The following is a 17,732-nucleotide window of genomic DNA, read 5'->3' as shown; positions in this document are numbered from 1 at the left end:
GACAAAATTAAGCACAATCATCAAAACAAGTATATACATGTATGTCTTCGTTACAGTTAGGTTTCCCTTTGAAAACAATCTAACACCTACTTCCATCGAGTATCCTAGCAGTAATCAAAACAGAAACAGTTAACATCATCGGTTAAGAGAAAACAAAATCGCCGATTCTATGTTATCACGGAAATACAAATATAGAGCATACATATTCAATTGTAAGACATAGATGTAAAACAGTCGAACTTTTCGCTTATTTCATGTTAACAACTATAAGAACGTATAACTTTTAATTTATTTAAAAATATAATTGAAAGTTAAAATGTTGAACAACATTGCAAATATAACTGTTACCAAAGTCATAAACACTAACACCTGCTTTGTCACTTTCGCCGCTTCATCTCGACGAATTCCTCTCTAACGCAACAAAAAAGATTGATTGACCTAATTAAACTAACATTATACAAGAAAACTTTACAAATCGCATGTGCTTAATATTTTTGCACAATAGTGGCAAGCTTGTTACTAAACCAAGTCAAGCTCGACAAGTAAATTTTACAAACTTACGATCCAGTTTATTATCTCGTTTGAAATAGTAAAAATAACACGAATTATTCGCGCGACAAAAGTCTACAAACAACAACACGATATTTGTCAATTTATTAACATTATCATTTAATAACTTACTGTACAAAGTTGTCAATTTTCTACAATTTGTAACGTAAAAATCGTATCGCTATATTTATAAATACCGTGTAATAAAGCTCCATAACCAACAACGCGTCACTTATCAGTTCGTTAAAATGCTATTCATTTCTTACGTTACTATACAATGCTGAGAATCAGCTACAATTTGTATTCTACAGATTTAAAGAATATCGTGTAACATACGTAACAGCGTATCACTTGTCAGTTCGCTGACATTATCATTCGCTAAATTTCCATACGAGTTTGACGATTTCTTACAATTTCTATTCTACTGCACTGTGCTGCAATAATCGCAAAATACTTGTATAACAAAACTCTATAACCAGCAACGTGGTCACTTGTGTCAATTCACTAATGCTCTATATGCACTTCCTATAAATCGTTTATTAAATCATATAAAAAAAATCCAGACAATTTCCTGAAGCGTTCCCTACGAGGCCCTTTAAATCTATTGCGCAGGTACACGATGTCGCGGAGGGTGAGTGAACAGGAAGAAGCGTGGAAGCGAACGCGTGCTGGTTCGCGCGGCACTCACCGACTTTCCGCCAGGCGATCCTTTCACTGGTGCCCCTTCCAGAGGGCCGTTTAGCGAAATGCACTCGCGAGGACACGGCTGACAGCACCGGTATGCTCCGGCGGAAGTAGCAGCGTTCACAGGGGTGAAAGCACACTGTTTGTCTCGCGTTACGGGAGAACGTGACGGTGGAGAAACGCGGAGAACGGCCGGGATCTGCGTCTTAACGGGAAGCAAGCAGAGCGGACGAGCAAACCGCGCGCGTGGCCGTGCGTGCGTCCGGCGTAAAAATGACGAGGACGGGCGTCGCGTAGCACGACCGCCGGCACAAGGGCGTCGAAGGTCGCAGCTGCGCGCCGAGCATCATGCAGGTGCGTCCCTCTTTCGCGATACGCGGGACCGCGCGCGATTTGGAAACTGCTACGAATCGTTTCTGCGAGATTCGGCCAACGCGCGATTCGCTAAGGGAGGGGAAACGGAAGATGACTTGCGAACGCGATCTAAGAACGACCCACGAAAACCACACCAGTGGCCACACCAGGTTTCTGTCAAAATTGTAGAACTTTTAATAGAGTTTGAGATAGGGCGACGAGGTTGAAACTAGGATGTTGCGCAATAAGAGAAAATATGGGAGAAGTAGCGCGAGCCAGTTTTCATTTTGAACCTCTACGGTGAATTTGGTATCTTTTGAACAAATTTTTGAGAAATCTAAATTCAACGAATGTAGGTTTATTTATCAGTGAAAACGATAGAAGGAACAATTACCATATCATCGACGGTATTACCGCAACGCTAGTGGTGCACGAGCGGTCAATTGATGTAATTGACGCGCAGAAAGGAACGTTGAAGTATTTTGTGAGTACGGATGAGGATAGATATATTCGATATTTAATATATTAGAAAAGTTGAACACGATGTATTCGCGTATTGGAAATAATTTGACAAGTTTGCTACTTAGATGATTTAGGTATGTTAGATTTTACTAAATTAGTTAAATATGTGGCTTATTATTATTATTGTATAAGAGCGGATAAGAGTGATGTAAAAATTTTGCTCGGAAAAATGTTAAATGGTGTGGATGTACTGAATCTTACTGAATCACAGGGATGAAACATAATATCTTATCGTTATTATATTCGATTACGTTAAAATATTTCGTGTATAGGGGTGAGTAGATGGGGTGAAGAAGACAGATGTACGAATTAATTTGAGGAAATGTATTCGGATATATGGAATAATTTAAAAGATAATAGATAATCGATTAACTGAAATAACGATGAAATGTTACATCTGAGTGGGTTACTTAGATATGAGATTTTTCATTATTATTACATTTATAAATTTAAAAGGCCTGAGAATGTATTTTCAAATACAAAGAATGTTGAGCTATTTAATTAGAAGGATTCTATTGATGATCTTATCAAATATCTCTATTACGGATCTTATTTTAACCGATTATTATTACGACACGAAAAAATGTAACATCTTACGAAATAAACAACAAGAATTTCTGAACTCATTTTTTATAAGTTTAAGAATAATGTAAATGTAGTAGCATCCATAAATGTTAAGTATCTGATAACAATTTCATAATTAAGAAATAATTAAGAAAACTCATATGCATTGACCTTTATAATTACCACAAGCAATTACATCGATTGCACAACATTTCCTCTATCAGCCAATAGATCGATTTTTGCTTCTGCAATAAATAGCTCAGATTTAATTGTACGTTCAAATTCTGGAATACTATTCAATTTTGTGGCTGAAAATTCCTAACCTAATTTCCTTAAAAATGTATTTGATACAAGAAAAATTTGAGTATATTTTTATCGAATAAAAAGATTGCAATAATCCATAAAATAAGTGATAAAGTACATATAGAAAGAGTCGAGAAATTAAATTCTTAAAAAAAAACTTTTCTTTATATTCAAAGTTTCCAGAAAGTTCACGCTGCTTGCATCAACGGTCGTTCTAACTTTTGTAACATCTATCTCGTAGCACGACAAAGGAGGCAGCACCGGCTGGACCTCCAATTAAAATCTCCCCTCGTTCGTTTCGAACAAGTCTACACTATCGTAAAACTAGAGTGTGCACGTGTACGACGATGATGAGCCAGCAAAAAATTTCTACAGTAGCAAGCAATGTAGAACAGTTAGAGATACAACGTCGTACGTGTATGTAAAACCTTCGCCGAGCTAATCTTCAAACGCAATTTGAACGAAACAATGCGACCGTTTCTTTAGTGTAATTCGATTCCATTCAATGTAAATACATCACTACACCTAGCTGTTTATCGCGAAAGTGTAATGAAAGTGATAAATATAGAAGAAATAGGTTCTATCTGTGACAATTGCTTGTAAAATTTACGATGAGACACATCATAAAAATAAGAAAATTAAATTAATGCGAGAAACGTGCCAATTTTGTAATAGTTGGTAAAATCGAATAAACTTTCGTAAACTTTTCAATTAAAAAAATATCGGTAAAATGTAGTACGATTTAATATATTCTTTTTACTTTGCTTCAAACAAATTATTCGTTAATTTATTATTTTCCTTTCTATACTTAATATTATAATTTATCAGCACGTAGGTAATTAATCCCTGAAGGGAGCCATACATACGATACATGTGCATGTGTATGTACATGTTGTTTTATTCAAACATGATTCCAAAGATATATAATAGCCACGTATGTACAATAACGTACAACATTTTTCTCAGATAATTAAAAATATCTTCCAATATCGATGCAATTCATCGAATATCTGTAAATATGATTCAAGTAAATATTATCTAATTTAAATAAATTTACTCTCAAAGAGGTTAAACGTTATATGAAACAGGTTATATCAAACAACGTAAAGCAAGACTCGCATGGCTTTTTCCACACAAATAATCGATACAAAAAGGAAAGCTCTCCAATCAAAATAACCAATCAGCTTCGCCTATATCAGAGAACGTACGAGTATCATCGAAAAATCTGTCCGTGTACGCAGATTCTAAATTAAATCGCACAAACATCGTATAAAAACACCTCGAAGATAACCTCTCAACGGTTCTAACCTTTACCCCATCGCTCTCCCCGTCCCCAAAATATTAAATCACCGACTGTACGAAGGAATCGTTGGCAGAAGAACGGAACAGTGTGCGAACGGTGATCGAGCGAAATTCGAATTTTTCCGTGAACTGGTCTAAATGAATACGAGCCTGCGCAACAGACGCTATCGGAAGATTCGCCGCGAGAGGCGCGGCGTCGCGACGCTCGCATGTGCCGCAGATTATGCCGCATTGCCACAAGCGTACGGCACCGGTCGGACGACGATCGTGTTGTCGGGACAACGCTCGGAAAAAGAGTCAAGCGAATGAGCGAGTCGCGAATAGGTTAAACGCGAGACGTCCTCGCGATGCGCCGTCGAGGACGTCGTCGACGAGACAGCTGGTAAAGAAAGGAATACATCGAACGCGAGCGACGACATCGCAGATATTGACGAATATTCCGGAGCGAGTAAACGAAAGAGAGAAAAAAGAGGACAGAAGAAACGTGATAAATATTCTTCGACTTACTCTGAACAGAAGAAAACCCCAGGATCATGAACGTCCGACGATTGCCTGGTTTCATGTACCACTACAAGGTGATCACGATGCTCCTCTTCACGACCATGGTCCTCGTTGTCTACCTGCTCCTTCACTGGGGTATTATGTGCACGAACCTCGAAGCCTGGCGGCACGTATCCAACGTGGTGAGTCCTTTCGAGACACGTTTCACCGTGCACAACTATATCACACACGACATACACGTACCGTATGCAGAGATCGTATAGACAGGTCGCGCTAGGGTCACGCTCGCGAAGGGGTGAAAACCGTAAGAGGGTAGAGAGAAAGGGACAGGGACCGAACAAACGGGCACGCACGCGCTCTATCAACGTGCACGAAACGAACTGATTCTGTAGCACGGTACGGTGCCAATTTCACATTTATACCTACGAATCTACGAAAGAAAATTTGCCCGTCCTTACTTCTGTGTGTTTACATCGTTACAAGCCTTCTGGTTGTCAACCTCTGCGTAGTGCTTACTAAATAGAAACAAGCAAACTTGCGAGATCTTCCGAGGATTAGGAGGTAGAGGGGGTAATATCCCCATCTCTGCAGGCCTTCTATTTACGTTCTTTTGAATCTGCCCTTAAAATTTGACTGGTTTCCTAGAAAAATAAAATCATCTATGAATAGGCCGTTCGAAGGGAAGTCTTTCAAACTATCAAATCGACGACAATGAATGAGGCAACACATGAAATATTCCTTTCTCAACCGTTTAGGGTTGTTGTGAAAAATGATCGTGGGATTGTATATACGTTTATATATATTATATTATATATATTTTGAGGAAGATAATATTCGTTATACAGCGGAATTCCGCCACTTATGCGTTTCATAGAAGTTGAGAATCGTTGTTAGTGATATATTTGCGCGTTTTCATAATAATATTCACGTCTTTGTAGGAAATTAAAAAAATTTTAAGAAAAGGTGCTCGATTTATCTCGTCTGTGATTTACTTTACAATTTATAATCGCTTTAACGCGTCCTTCGTGCAGCTGTTATAGTCGTCAGAAATATTCACTTAAGCACAGTTTAAGAGATTTTCACCGTGTTATGTTCTCATTATAAGTGGATTAACGTTCAACGCACGTGGCTGCAATGGAATTCGATTTTATATCACGTTCGCTGCTCGTCAAACTTCCATTACCTGAGCCATATATAAACGAATAAAAACAAATTTCCGTACAAAATTCATTCTGTATTTGTGAAACTTGTTCAAAATTTCGTGATCTTTAATCGAGCCTCCTAGAATGAATTTCATTATATGAGTATACACGATCGATGCTCAATTCTTTAGAAACAAATGATCTATGATTACTTCTATAAGTTCGTTCGTCGCAAGAAAATCACGTAAATAATTATTGATAATTAGAAAACAGTGCTTTTAACGTCATCGTTTTTCTGTACTTCTCGATTTATAAAGTTGATCGATGAAGCTTCTAAATAGCACAATTTCCATTACACATGACAATGAGTCATGTATTAACGAGCCAGTATCACGTCTATTATACATACATATATATATCGTGAAAGTATTGCGTGTTGATTTAAGTCTAGGACGTATGAAATGAACATGTTAACAACGATTTCAATCGCTTGTGTTTATTCTTCTCATCCAATGAATACTACTTAACACCTATCGAAACAGTCAAATATAACAATCAATACTACCTATTGACAAAATCCGTAATCGCTTAATTGCCAACATAATAATTCCTCACGAAAATTGTTTGAATACTTACTATAGGAAACATTTACATATATACATATACACTATGCTTGTATTATATAAAACATTTTCAAATTTTCTAAGCACTGTAGCGAGATACGACTATGATACTGACGTTGGTTAAATTCGGAACCAATTTAAAAATGTGTATCGAAGATACAAACTGCTTACTATTTAGTTGAAAAAGTAATATAAGGCATGAGTAATCGTATTATTATATACCGATATTAATATAACGAACAATGAACTACTTAAATATTTTTCTATGTACACCTTCGGTTTCTTTTTTCTTTTCCAAACATTGTCAATGTAATCGCGAGAGTCAATCCACCGAGTTACTGCATTACAATTTTTAAACGTTTATGTGAAATTTTGGACATAATATGCGAAGCTATATATATATATATATATAATATCCATAGTAGTATATTTACTATAATATTTAATAAACAAATCGCTGTTTCAATTTCATTCATTCGGATATATTTTTAAAGATAGCAAAAACGTTCACGGTCTATTCATCACACTGTTAATGAAAATGCGAAACGTTTCGTATGACGCGCATAATATATGTACATATTCGTCAAAGCTTTCTATAAGCGTTCAAATACTTTCGTGAGTCGCTATATATGTAAATTTATAATTCAGGATGACTCGTGCACTTGTTGCGATCGTGCACAGTTTTCTATGACCATATAAAACGCTGATTATAAGTGGATTAATATTCTCCGGCGGTAGAAAAAACATTAATTGAACGTGGCTATAAATTAAATTTGCCGAGAGAGTGGTTGCATCGATGTGGTAAAGCATCGAATGCCAGCTTAGTGTCACTACTCATTACATTCAAGCCACACTATCATCATGCTGGAATATTAAGAACGAAAACGTTTACGTAATGTATTATCCAACGCACGCGAGGTCGCGAAAAAATGTCTCCGGATGATCCTCGTGTTAAATTATCTCTCGTTTAATGATTTTCTGCTCGTAGTATTGTCCAAATATAAGGAATAAAATCATAAACGCTGATCGTATGTTATTGAATAATTTAAGCGCCGAGATATTATGTTCGATCGGCGATATTTATTTTACAACACTGATATACTACAACGCGTTATATGTATACTTAAACTTGATAGTGACTCATGGATCGTTTAACATCTTTCAAAACATTCAGCACGAACTACTTATACCGAATTTATTCCGTAATCTTGATATTCCGACGCTATATGAACGATATATCATGCTTATGAATTTTAAGCCATTTATTTCATATGTAGATGAAGCTCATTTCTTAACCTTGATAATTGTAAAATATTGCTGCATTGCTCATAATATGTCATAACATGAAGTATGCAAAGACCTTTGTTCCTGAAACAATTTTACTAATATTTATATTATTTAGTATATCGTTTTTCTCATTAATTGCATTTGGCCAAATTACCATAGGTAAATCGAATCGTTTATCAGAGCCTAATTTTTTTACTGTTCTAGTCTTTCAACGAGTCTGAAAAGGTTCCAAAGTACTTATCTCATAGTTTTTCTATCAGATTATGCAATCGTTTGTCAAGTGAAACGTTAGCGATCTTTTCTAACTAAAATAAAAATTCGAGAGATTGGAATTCAAAGACGTAATTCCTACGTATTTAGGAAGGGTGTTTCCCATCTACAGGTGAAAGGAATTTCACCAAATCCCGGAAGAATCGCTTCCTGGTACTTCCCACCTGTATTCAAAACCTTTGCAAGTCAACAGAATTCCATGAAACGCCATTGAAATTGCTCGTGATTCGCAGAAATTTTATTACCCCCGGAACAAAATAATCCTAACATTCCTCCGTTTTTCTATCCCAGGATGCATAGGAAAATGCGCGAAAAAACGTGGGACCTCGGCTGGTATAAACTTGGCCCAGATAGGATGATGGCTTTCGAAAAAGTTCATCCGAAACGTTACATGGACGTTACGGTGCATAAAGGCGCGTGACACGCATGTTATGGGATCCGCCTCTACTCGAGAAATCCTCTCATCATGGCGGTCACGACGACTAAAAATATCGTTGTGCATAGTCTACAGTATGCACAGACCCAAACGTGTGTTGTACCGGTTATACGCACGTGAAACTAGTTATACGTGTGCGAATACACGCGTGCCTGTATGTAACGCAAGCATCGCCCACGCAGCAAGAAAATAATTCACTTTTATTGCTCTCATTCCGAACGATGCCCCAACATCTACGGATCGAACGTAAAAATTCGACGACATGAATCGTCCGTCCACCCACGAAATTCTTATTTTTGCGATTAAAACATTTAAAACATTCTTCCTCATCCTGTTTGACGGACTTTACGTGGAAGTACATGTTCGTGCATATTTTCACTTGCTTGCCAATTACGTTAAACGATATCACATAATATTGGATCACCTGCTGATATTTAATGTAAATGAATAAATGCGAAAAACGTGATGAACAATTTTAGGATACAATAATTGGTGTCTGTTAAACATTTCAAAAATGATTCTTTACTTGATTGTTTATGAAATTTCCTGGATTTGTTACCTATAATTGAGAATCCAACAAGTTGCTCGAAATCAAGAAAGTTCTTGTCGTGTGCCGTTCAAATTAAATATTTTACACTGCTCTTATTTTTTAATCGTTTCGTCGTAAGTTATTATTTCATTCACCTTATAATATACGATATTAAACAAAGTAAAACTTGTTGCAGTTTTTCAATAGCCAATGGATGTACTGTACTAATAAATTATGGCTGATATCATAGCAATATACAGAGCCTCGGAAAAAGTATTAACGTAAAAAATTTAACGATTATATTATAATACGTAATTTGAAATTACTCAAGGAAGAAACTTTCTACGACCGAAAAAGTATTCGGTATCTTTTCATGTGATGAACAGTTAAATATACATTCGTACGTGATCAACGGGAAATGTATTGTTAACACATTTCTCATTGTTGACAGCGCTATTGCACGTTGAAGATTCATTTCTACTTATTTTATTTGTTTTATCAGCACTTCGTGGTGGCACCGTAATTTGTTTTAGCTCTCGCGGTGAACGAGAACCTCCTTCTGGTTGCGCGTTTCTCGAGTATTCGTACTTGTGGTTCTGGGACGACAATAAGGATTAGCGTTTCTTTCCTTGTGAACTTGGAATAGTAGGCAAAAAGTAGTACGTACATAAATACAGAGACATCGTGAAAGAGGACGGATGTACAGCGAAGAAGAAGGTCATGATAAATTTCGGTCTTCTTATAGCGTTTATAAAATACCAGCGATAATAGCAATAGGAAAATAATCGAGTTTATCAAATTTCATTTCTATATGAAATATTCCAAAGTGACAAGTAATTTTACATTAAACACACTGTCTCCTTCGATCGATTAAAAAATATTTACGATCATCGTAATCGTGATTTTTACATAATTCTTTCTTTACCTTTGATGAATTACGATAGATTCCGATAGATCGATAATAATAATAATATTATTATTTTATTATAGTATAAGATATTAATTATTAATGGTCACCAAAAATGAAATTTTGATATGCATCTTGTATATGTGTATTACTCGTAAGGGCAACATAAAATACTGCAAGTGAATCAATCTACAACTGGTTAAATGATGATGCTGTCAAATATGTTTAATGGATTACAAGGCAGAGGTACAGGACGTTCAATTAAATCAGTGTAATGAAATCTTTAATGAATACGCGATGTCAATATTCGCGAGTACACGTGTAATTGATCATCGTATGATAAAACAGATATTCGGTAATATAAAGATCGGTCATGCTGTCGCGCATAAACGAGTTCCTATAGTAACCTTCGTTTGTGCACAGCTATATTGCAAATACCTTGAAACTTTGTTTGTGAATGGACAATTTATCGTGCCTTTTTGTGTTGCACATGCATCTACAGGGTGTTTAAACGTAGAAAAGCTCAGTTATCAGGATGATAAATCAAAACATGCTTCTTATCAAAGTCGTAAGGATCTTAACATGATTCAAAATTATTACCCCTACAATCTAATTGTAATTTATCTAAATCGTATACTCGAACGTAAAAACCTAACTAGAAAGGTAAATTTTCTGTAAACAAGACTTTATTGGATAATTACATAAGATGAAAATCTTTGTTGCTTCTCTTCATCGTAAAGAAAGTTTCGTCGATAATTTCTTTTTTTGCAAGATAAGCTTAACTTTACTAAGCTTAAGGTTATTACTGATTTTGCTTCTTCGTAGGAGGCAACTGATATTTAAACCATGTCACATTTTTTTACAGAAATGAAACATTATGGGAACAGAGAAGAATAAATGTATTACGTATAAACGAATGCAAGATAATTTTAGAGATTTAACTATTCGAACAATTTTAATATGTTTGATAAAACTACTAAATGTAGTACTAAATGGTAACTTGCTATTTCGAAATATTTAATATTCAGTGCTATACAAAGCTTCCCGACCAAGTAGATGTTTCCCTTTATATTCCAAAAGCTATATTTTAAAAAAATTTGTGTATGACACGTAATGCAGTTGTCTTCATTTACTTTTCCATGTCCTTGTTCTCGATAAAAAGTTAAAAAGACGCGTAGATCGCTTTTGAAACATAGAATGAAAGATTTATCATTCTATCCTTTGATGTAACAATGTACACAATTTTAATAGAAAATAAATAAATTTAATGTAACATTACTGTTACATGCCTCGAAATGTTGAGCCTCGTGTCGAGATATTTGTAATACAGGAATTACATCTTAATATTCTTCGCTCGGTTAAATGAGACGAATCCTCCTGACTACGTCCTCTTACAGTTCCAGAGACAAAGAAATCCTTTTAAATGCACAATTGCAATGTCTCACCCTGTATACATATCACGTATACGTGACTCAAAGAGAAAACTAACCCATTACTCGGCCAAAGTCTCGCGATATTCCTTCATTCTGTTTCAAGAAACCCCCTGTGTGCAACGTGCTTTTACAATAACCTTACTTCATTCTAAAATGGGTTCTAAAGCAAAATACATAACGAAGAACGTAAGACGTCCTGTACGTGTAGATTATACAGATACGAAGGAATCCGTTTTACACGAGTCCGCGATGAATGTAAGAAAAGAAACTTATACGATACTTAAAGCTAACCGAGGCGCTTTTCGCCAACGGGATATCCCTTAAACCGTGACTTTTACACGCCGATCGACTTGATCGATTCAAATATCGGTGTCACGTTGCGACGAGCGTGGAAATATCTTGAATGAAAGTCGTTCGATTTCATTGAGGGACAGACGAGACGATACGTGACTACGATTTCACGTGTTCCTTCAGATAAACGGGAATTCCAAGGCAATAGATTCTCTTCTTTAGTTCCTTGGTACTTGTACGGAAATTTTATTTCAAAGTAAAATCGGAAGCAACGGGAGAAAAATGCGTTTGATGTTTATTTCGTGAAAGTTACCGGTTTCGATCGTATGAGAGATCAATTCTTTGAAGGAAACGGTAATTTTGAATTTATACGTAGTATTTCGGTGGACAATCGTAAGAAATAATCCGTAAATTTCGACTTCCGGATAATTAAAAATTTCTATTATTAAAATGTAAGAATAATTAGGTTGCGTAATTAAAGCTTTCATTGCTGTAGATGAGAACAGCAAGAATATTGGAGTATTCACCTGGTTAATTCTAACCTGGCATCGCCTTTTAATTTCAACTGTCGTCTTTTTAAAATAATCGGTGGAAATTTAATTTGTTAGGCTCAATTACACGAACGTGTCTTTTTGAAGTAGATTATTTTTCATCGGATTATTCGATTGCATGAAAATTCAACTATTGACACTGTGTTGCATATGGCGGGTAGCGATATGTTAAAATATATTTAAATAGAAATTTGTAAATATTGAAATATCTTAAAGAAGAAGTACAATTTGAAGGAGACATTTTACGTATTGTTGAGGCCACTCTTGAAATAAACCATACATTGTTAAACGAAATAAATTAATACTTTAAAGGATGTTGGAAAGTGGCCGAGTCTGGTTTACGAGAAATTTCGCCCCGTGTCATAAAACTGCTTTAAGAGTTCCCTGTCTCGGTTTGACGTTTTACGTAACCCTTCAGCCGAAAAGATGCTCGTAAAAATACTGTAAATCAATGAAAAATAAAGAAAAATATGAGAAAGAGAACACCAAGTTGGTAACAAGATCACGTTGTAAGAATGTTTCAGAATCTCAGAAGAGTAAAAAGAAATTGAGGATAATTTAATCGTATCCCTTGAAGGGAATTTTTACGATGCGAACGTTATTCTTACGGTACCTGATCATAATTTTCATTTCAGTGCAGCACGCACAAAAAAGGAGCTGCAATAGGAATTCTCTGCGACCCGCTATGCTCGGAAAGAGGGATTCACTCGCTCGCATGCGAAACTCTTCACGCTGGCAAAGAAGCGGTTTTCTCGGCCCACTGGGAGACGACCCGTCTTGTGTTCAAAGCCTCAAGGTTTATTCCCTTTCTTTGCAAATATATATGTCACAGAGAAAAATTCGATGGTTACATCTAGGATCAAGGAATTCTCTGATTTTACGGTATTCTCGAGATACAGTATTCGACGGAACGATCGTAAGATCATTTACAATTTCGTAAGACTGTAGAAACTTAGAGAATTCGTGAGACGTCAAGGAATTGGAAAGAGTAAATTACAAATTTTGTTCAAACCAATAGAAATGTATTCTATTTTCTAAAAACTAGTAAAAAAAAAAGCCTACTTTGAAGTTGAAAAATTACTGTTTAGAGTCTAGGCAATTTGAAGAAACTGTAATGTTGTAGCGATCGATGCGACCGTAAATAATCGTTCAAAAACGAAGACATTTGAAACAAGGGCTCTGATTTCAGAACGAAGACACCGATGGAACAGTACGAGACGTTATTCTGGACGGACGCGACTGGCATAAAGCATTTCCCGTCTGAGACGGACTTCAACACCATGATCAAAGATCTGGTCGTTAGCAGGCTGAACGTGACGCTGTCGCAGCATCAATTAGAGAGGCTTGCACGACTTCGTACGCATCGTGTCGAGACCGAGCCCAGAAGGCGACAGCTCGAGATGGAAAATCTCTGGCCGCTGTTACAGGAGAACGAGTACCTGATGAGCATACTGTACGAGGACAGGGACATTTTTCCACAGCTGATTGGCACATGCGGAACCTTCTACGCGGTCGAATACGTACGACCCATAGAAACACCCACGACAATCCTTGCTCTGTCCGATTCGAAACCGGAATGGGCGAAAAGATTGAAGCTGGCCGTGATGATCCTGGACCTGCTCGAAGAACTCGACACCAACTTTCCTGAGCCGATCCATCTGTGCGATGTGAAGATAAACCATTTCGGTTTGCCTCTCGGTGGACAGAAGCTCAAGTTCCTCGACCTGGACGCGGTGTTTCCTAAAACGATTATCAGCCGTATCACCGCGGACGGGAAGAACTGCGAGAAACACGACGACTGCGACTACTTCGACTGCAGGTCCTTCTGTTCGAAGAACAAACGATGCGAGTCACCGGTCGCCAACAACAATTTACAAGTAATTACCAGAGATAATAAAATTAATTCGATAAATGACGAGATCGAGTTAGGCTAATCCTTTTACGGTATAGTTCGAAAGAGACTGCAGCAAACCACGTCAAATATGGTGCTATAAATTTCATACGTTAATTGCCTCGTATTTTTTTTATTTAAAATATTGAAACATTGATCTTTGATAAAATATTTGAAGATCGTAGCAGGATTAACTCGTAAAACTAATATTAATATTTATTTCCTGTAAGAAATTGAAAGTATTTTTCATCCTAAAAGAGGCAGTGTATCGACAATATATATTGATCTTTTCAGTTATGAACCTTGAAATATCGACAATATAGATAATATTGATAGCCTAAAAGCACCCTAAAACAATTGTTTTCTAAATTGTTTGTTCTAAATTTTTCGTCAGTTAATTACATAAACATATTTTTTGATATTCCATAGATGAACCGGACCGTTTATGTCAAAACATAATTTTTCTATAATTTAAGACTTTCCAAACGTCTGAAAAAGTATGTCAATCGTTGATTAAATCAAATGTTTAATACTTCTTCCGAAATTTGCATAAGGAGTGGTACGCAATTGCAGCTTAAAGTAAACGATTTTGACAAATTTTAAGTCGAATAAATTGTCTAGTTTCCCTTCCATAAGCGAGAATTAAAAGAATAATAATTAATTATTTAAAATAATAATTAAATAAAGGGAAGTAATAAATAAAATAAAAATAAATAAGCGGTTGTTATCGCTTGAAATTCCTTTAGACAATTTTGGGAAAAATATAATACGTCTGTCTAGTTGCAGACTTTTGAACGTCGCAATTTGTTATTTGATAATAGCATATCTTATGAAATATGATTAGACATTGACTAAAAATAAGGTAGAAAGACAAGATTATATATGTATATCGAGAAGATTATATGCTGGATAGTATGTATGATGTATAAGGTTTCCTACGTGCTATTCACACTAATTGGAAGATCCTCTATTTTTGAGTAACTTTATCTCCAGATACAGTTAGTTCCTCAATAAAATTTTACACGATATATACTAGTGTCATGAAACTATATGTATAACACTTTCGTATAACATAAAGTGTATAATAAAAATACTCTTTATGTACATACGTATAGAAACATAACGTGCCAATCATTGTCGATAATATCAAAATTTGAATCTTAATTTTTCTTAAATCAGCTGTTTTGCTTATCTCGACGAAACAAAGCTGACTCGACAAGCAAAGTTGATTCTCAAAAATTCTCACTGATTACTCACAGAGTAGAGGATACACATTAGACAAATATTCTACCATCATAATGTTGAAAATATAATAAATATAAGCATTAACCTTCGAATCAAGTTGCACCAGCTTGTAATGCGCAACTATGTGTAATGGCAACTAAGTGATTGCGGATTTTCTAAGTACCACCTAATGACAAAATCCGCAATCACTTAGTTGCCAAGCCAATACATAACACATTGGTTAAAGTTTTAGTTGAGATCGAACACGAATGTACACGGATTGTAAAACTTACGAAGCTTAATTTTAAAAATTGTTCGATGAAAGACATACGTATGTATGTAAAATACGCTTTATGAGAGCAAATTAAAACGAACGACTATGACATTTTTCAGATCATCTGCGAGAAAATATTTCTCGGTTGGACTCTCTCGGGGACTATCATAATTCCTGGATTACTCATGTCGGAGCACACCACCAGTACACTGGCAGTTCTTTTACGACAATGCGCGAATCCAGCCAGTGACATTGAACATTTACCACGTGCTGCAGTTTCGGATAATTTGAAGACACGACTATACAATATGCTGCACGAAATGGAACAAGAAGTTGCTGCTTCCGTATAGAAACGTTTTAGTTCGGGAAAATCACGAGAATCGAAAAAATCCTCGTTCATGAACAGATAGGTATATTTTCAAATGTATTCGATCGAATTATCAAAGGCTGTTGTTAGAAGAGCGAATTGTTGAAATTTATAAGAATTTTATTACACGAAAAGATATTAGCGATCGAAGGTATAAACATGAGAACGATACTTTCGATGAATTTCTTGAAAAATTTGTAAATAAAACGAGGGAAATTCGTTGAAACTTTTAAGTTTCGATAAAACGGTTTAATTAACTCTATTGCAATTTTTTAAGAAATTCGTTGGACATATTAAACTACGAGGAGTATGATATCTGGAATAGATTCAATCTATTTTTAGAATTTATCAACCCCTACACTTTTATAATTTAACTTTTCGATTTAATATACTTCTTGAAGAATTAATGAAATTTATTCGAATGTCTACGCGTACTTAAAGGTACCAACCGATGAACATATATTTATTGTAGAGTTTATTTATTCTTCTTATACGTAATAATATTTCAAATAAACCAAATTTTACACAAGCAATTTTAAACAAATACATTAATTTTTGAAGCATGAAGGTACTAACGATTTTAGAATGACTACGAAGTTAATGGAACGAAGTTAAATCTCGCTGTCGTTCGAATAACGGTATAAGTATTAGGTTGTCTCAAAAGTTTCTCTTATTTTATAAGGAAACGATAGATGCACAACATTTTTTATTTTATATTATTTTATTGAATTATGTATGATCCATTTTGTTCCAATAGGAACAAAAAATGTTGTGCATCTATTATTTCCTTATAAAATGAAAGAAACTTTTGCGACAAGCTAATAGAATATTCGACACGCATTTACTTATTAAACAGAAACCCCTAAACGGCTGACGTTTCTAGTCGTTCGTTAAGCTTCATTGTCACTTCAGCCTGGAAATTGATTTACATTCATTCGGAGAGCTAACAAAATGTGCGCAACTCCATGTAAACTATAAAATATGCGAGAATCGAAATGAACAATCGGGAAATTTCTAACTTTCTACGAATCCAGAGAAACGAAAAGAAACAAATGATCTTTGTACTCGGAGAATATAATAAAATAAGCGACCACTAGAGGCTAGTGATAGTAATAAGAATAGGAAAAGAAATAATATTATCAACAACGAGCACAAATACCAACTACCTTACACCTAATTGTAGCCTTACTTATGTACTTTAAATTAAACATTCGATACGCTTAGATAGAATTTGAAGATAGATATAAGAATACTGTTATTTTTAGCATTCGCGCGTAAGGCTTGAGAACTTATTAAATACTAAATAAAAATTGATTAACTTAATTGTAATAATAAATAGTACGATTTAAAAGAGCGGTTAGAGAATTATATTTTGTTGCTAAGATTTTTATATTCGTTGCGATATAGATTTCACGCGCAAGAACCTATTTATAAATTTAATACTAAGAAATAAATTTAATGTTATTAATCAACAGATCATAGAATTTGGCAAGTTCCAATAACGAAATAATTTCTGTACATATTATTTGTTTTAGTGGAAGAATTATTGCGCATCTTAGTTTTGGAAGTAAATAATTATTACCTTAAAACATGTGTATTTAATACCTACTCTTTAAATTAAAATCTTTAATGATCAAGCATTGATAATGTAAATATAAATGTACATTGCAAAATAAAAGATTTTGTAAAGTGAATCGAATTTTTAAAATCAGTTTACATAAAATTCTA

General features: G+C 35.2%; 2 protein-coding genes across 3 annotated transcripts in view; one reads left to right on the top strand and one right to left on the bottom strand.

The window, feature by feature from the left end:
• Positions 1-4,891, bottom strand: part of Gbs-76a (Glycogen binding subunit 76A) — a 95,578-nt gene extending 90,687 nt beyond the window's left edge. Inside the window, exon 1 of one of the 2 annotated variants that reach the window (XM_072022531.1) lies at positions 4,786-4,891. The gene's annotated coding sequence lies outside the window, so the exon portion shown is untranslated. Of the gene's footprint in view, positions 1-1,237; positions 1,374-4,785 lie in introns of those variants that run through there. The other variant, XM_072022530.1, reaches the window with a different exon arrangement.
• Positions 4,812-17,698, top strand: Aln (divergent protein kinase domain 1C). Its single transcript, XM_072022548.1, has 4 exons — positions 4,812-4,961; positions 12,884-13,044; positions 13,438-14,125; positions 15,757-17,698. Exons 1-4 carry the CDS (start codon positions 4,812-4,814, stop codon positions 15,985-15,987), a joined length of 1,230 nt encoding a protein of 409 aa, XP_071878649.1. The 3' UTR covers positions 15,988-17,698.
• Positions 17,699-17,732: the final 34 nt, after the last annotated feature.

This window comes from Bombus fervidus, chromosome 2 (assembly GCF_041682495.2).
Source record: "Bombus fervidus isolate BK054 chromosome 2, iyBomFerv1, whole genome shotgun sequence".
Lineage (NCBI taxonomy): Eukaryota > Metazoa > Arthropoda > Insecta > Hymenoptera > Apidae > Bombus > Bombus fervidus.
This window is presented reverse-complemented; position numbering and strand designations above follow the sequence as displayed.